The sequence below is a fragment of the Microtus ochrogaster genome, unplaced genomic scaffold, assembly GCF_000317375.1.
Source record: "Microtus ochrogaster isolate Prairie Vole_2 unplaced genomic scaffold, MicOch1.0 UNK120, whole genome shotgun sequence".
NCBI lineage: Eukaryota > Metazoa > Chordata > Mammalia > Rodentia > Cricetidae > Microtus > Microtus ochrogaster.
Genome location: NW_004949218.1, coordinates 270,977 through 274,882, shown reverse-complemented (window position 1 = coordinate 274,882; position 3,906 = coordinate 270,977). Strand labels below are relative to the sequence as shown.

General features: G+C 41.7%; 1 protein-coding gene across 1 annotated transcript in view; it reads right to left on the bottom strand.

The window, feature by feature from the left end:
- Positions 1–3,906, bottom strand: part of Prkci (protein kinase C iota) — a 57,785-nt gene that overhangs the window by 16,834 nt on the left and 37,045 nt on the right. The window contains exon 8 of the mRNA XM_005371677.2: positions 2,884–2,942. Coding sequence (XP_005371734.1) covers positions 2,884–2,942 — 59 coding nt within the window. The remainder of the gene's footprint in view (positions 1–2,883; positions 2,943–3,906) is intronic.

Genomic DNA, 3,906 nt, shown 5'->3' with positions numbered 1-3,906 from the left:
CATCTCCACCACCATCTCCACCATCATCTCCACCATCTCCATCTCCACCACCATCTCCACCATCTCCACTATCTAAGGACTGGCTTATTAGAGACTGACCAGGCACAGCGTGGACAAGAACGAGCAGCAACCACAACTCTCACACTGCTGGTGGAACTACAAACTCACAAATGGAAGCCTGCGGCCACCATCTCTTTCAGTGGACTGTACATACTCTTCAGCACGTCTACTACCTATGTCCCAAAGTTGTTATTAACTTACATAATTATTTATAAAGTACTGGGGAGTGAAATTTTTATTTTATGTAGTACTAAGGACTGAACCCAGGACCTCATGTATGCTAGGTAAATGTTCGACCTCTCAAACTTCTCCAACTCCTTTTTTCAGTTTTTATTTGACTTCACTAAGTTGTGTAGTGCAGGGAGCCGGACAGAATTGCCATTACAAGATGGCGCCGACATCCTGTCCCTTTGGAAATAAACAACTCCATATATGGCTATGCCTTTGGGAGTGCGTGTCCCCTGCTTCCCGCATGCGCAGTGGATAAGGGCCCTTGGGCCTATCCCGATGCAGTCTGGTGTCAGCTGATGGTGGCAACCAATCACAGGGCGACCCGTGTGCCTACTCCCTATATAAGCAGCTGCTTTAGTGCTCTCAGGCCCCCTCGCTTCCTGCTCTCCCTCAACCAAGGGCACTCCATTAAAGTGTGATCTGAGAAGAATCCTCGTGTGGTGGTTGTTCTTTCTCGCTGGTCGAGAAGTTCGCCACAGTGTAGGCTGGCTCTGCGATCCTCCTGCCTCAGCATCCTGAGTAGCTGGGAGGACGCACTGGCTTTCATCAGTGGGGTCAGTAAACCACACTTATAAGACTGTTTCATCTTAACATCATAATACTTCCAACTGAGAGGGAAAATTGAAGCGGGACAGGTAAATGGAAATGATAAAAATAACTGAAGTACTGCTCCGCGAAACACACATCTATGTTACACGGAAGAAGTCAGAACATGCATTTTGTAGGAGTCTGTTTCTACAGCTGGAACAAGAGCAAATAAAGGGGCGCAGACAATGGCTACTTTTAGGGGATGGGGGAGACAGGATTGCCATGATCAGAAGCTGCAAGACAGACCTCTGGCGTGGTGGTACATCTTTCTTCTGAGAGGTCATCCTATAGTGCTCACTGTGTCAAAAATTCATCTAGCCTCATCTCATCGTCTGAGCGTTAGCTACACGTATTGAAAAGGTGTGACCACCAAAGCAGTAAGAATAATGATGATAATGATAAAATGTTAACACGTTTCTAAGAACAACCAAAAAAAAAAAAGGAATAAAGACCACCAAAGAGCAGATTAAAGAAATATGAGCAATACACAGTCCGGAAGAGCAGAGGACACATTCTTTGGTGTTAGGGTTTTCTTCCTTTATATGACTCAATCAGCCTACAACAAAACAAGGAAGACCTGGTCACAGTGGCAGAGCGGGTTATAAATGTTAACAACCTTGGCAATGAAGAAGCAAACATGCAGCCTTAAAGAACAAAACTGAAAGAAAGACTAAGGGTAGATGAAACAGAGTGGAGACTGGGGTGCAGCGGGGCAGGGCAGGAGCACCTGTAATCCACATCTGGGAGGGGGAGGAAGAAGGACCAGGAGACAGAGTCTTCCTTAGATATGCAGGGAGTTCTAGGGCAGCCTGGGCAACAGGAGAACTTGACTCAAAAGAACAAAAGAAAGCAAACAAAAGGTAATTAGTCAAAGATGCCATACTAAAAACACGGGATCAACAGATTTACTTCAAAATTCTGCTGGAGTAAAGCAAGTGAGGAGACAAAACCACCCACTGTGTGTACAGTAACTGAACTGAGTAGTGCATACGGGAGGGGGCTTTGCTACAACATTCTGTCTGCTACTTCTGTATCAAATTTCCACAATAAAAAGTTGGACGATAACAGCCATCAAGCACTAAAAAGTGAAAAAGAAAAGGTAAGGACTAATCTTCCATGACCAGACACACATTTCAAAACCAGAGATTTAGACACTATTCACACAGAGAAGAGGCTAAAGGGCTTCCAAGACAATGGACCGGGAACAGGTAATACGTGACATTCTTTTTCACCAAAAGCTTTTCTAAAACTGGTTATTGTTTTAATTAATTTCTGTTTTAGAACAAAAACCTGGACTTGAGAAACAGCTCAGCAGTTAAGTTCAGCACCCACATCAGGCAGCTCCCAGCATCCTGTAACTACTGCTCCAATCGACCTGACACACTCTTGGGCATCCATGACCACCTGCACATATGTGGCACTTTCTTACACAGATACATACAAAAATAAATATTAAAACCCAATAAACTGCCTAATAGAAAGAGAGAAAAAAAAGAAAACACTAGCCAGATGACTTAGCAGGTGAAATACAAAGTGTTTGCTACCCAGGCCTAGCAACCTAAGTGGGGTTCCCGAAGCCATATACAGGTATTACAGTATCAGCTCCACTTCTACAAGCATATGGCAGCATGCCCATCCCATTCCTACACATCACACACAATAATAACAATATTTTAAATGCCAATTAAGACATTTAATCATTTACACTTTAAGCAATTAGTCCAGAAAACAGAAGAGTCTGCAGTATGTTTCAAACAATATTATCAAGTACTAAATGCTATTCCTATGTATATTGTACTTTTTGCATATGCTATCTTAAAGTGAAAATAAATTTTCAAGTTATTTCATAGTTAAAACTACTTAAAGATTTAAATAGAAACAGAACTCTAAAATCGTTAACTATCTCCCTTGATTGACTGTTACCGTCTAGTGGGTAACAGCTCCAAGTGTTACATTTCTTCTAAGAGGGAATGATGCTGTATACAGTAGTACAAATTGTCTTACCTCCTTTTCTTCACCAACTTGGTCCAGACTTTCATGACTTGAAGGATTATATGGAATTACTAAAAATTCAAAACCAAATATTGAAAAAGAAGAAAAATTATCAATTATGAATTTGACTTAAAATTTTTCTTTTGATGGTTTTTCTTAGTTTTTACATATGAGTAAGTAATTAGTGAAAGCTTAATATTTGTTAAGAGTAGTAAAGGGGCTGGAGAGATGGCTCAGCGGCTAAGAGCACTGGCCAGAGGTCCTGAGTTCAATTCTCAGCACCCACATGGTGGCTCACGCCATCTATAGTGGGATCTGATGTCCTCTTGTGGTATAAAGTCATCATACATGCAAATAGAGCACTCATACGCATAAAACAAATAAATCTTTAAAAAAAATAAGGTAAAGAAAGATCATTTAAAAAGAAAAAGTAGTGAAGGCAGAGAAGAAGCACCAGTTGGCAGTCAAGTCCTGCTTTTTCTCTTCTTTATGAATAATTTGTTCTCTACAGAGGACTATTGAAATGCTTTAACACCCGCAAACAGAGATGGCAGGCCTATAACCTTCGTCTTAGAAATGCTTGACTCTTACTGAGATGAAGACCTGACACAGTAGGGCTTCTGCTCTTCAATGCTGCTGGGGGTTGGAGGAGTAGCAGCCCTCAGCTCAGACGGATCAAGCTCCTTTCTTTAAGCTTCAGCATTTCCCAGATACGCACTTAACTCGCCCACACAGTCAGTCTGCTACGTTCTATCTCTACATTTCCAGAGGAAGGATTTGAAGAAAACCAAGTTGCTTCAACAGTCAACATGGCTCCAAACTCAGCTTTGTATTTTCTCACTGTGAAAACAAACTAGGCTTGCTGAATTTAAAGGATTCTCAAAAGAAATTATTTGAACTAAGAAAGTCATTTGTTAGCTTACACAGTTGTTTTTTTCAAATGCTAAATATGTATATTAAAATACTGTGACAAAGCCGGGCGGTGGTGGCACATGCCTTTAATCCCAGCACTCGGGAGGCAGAGGCAGGCGGATC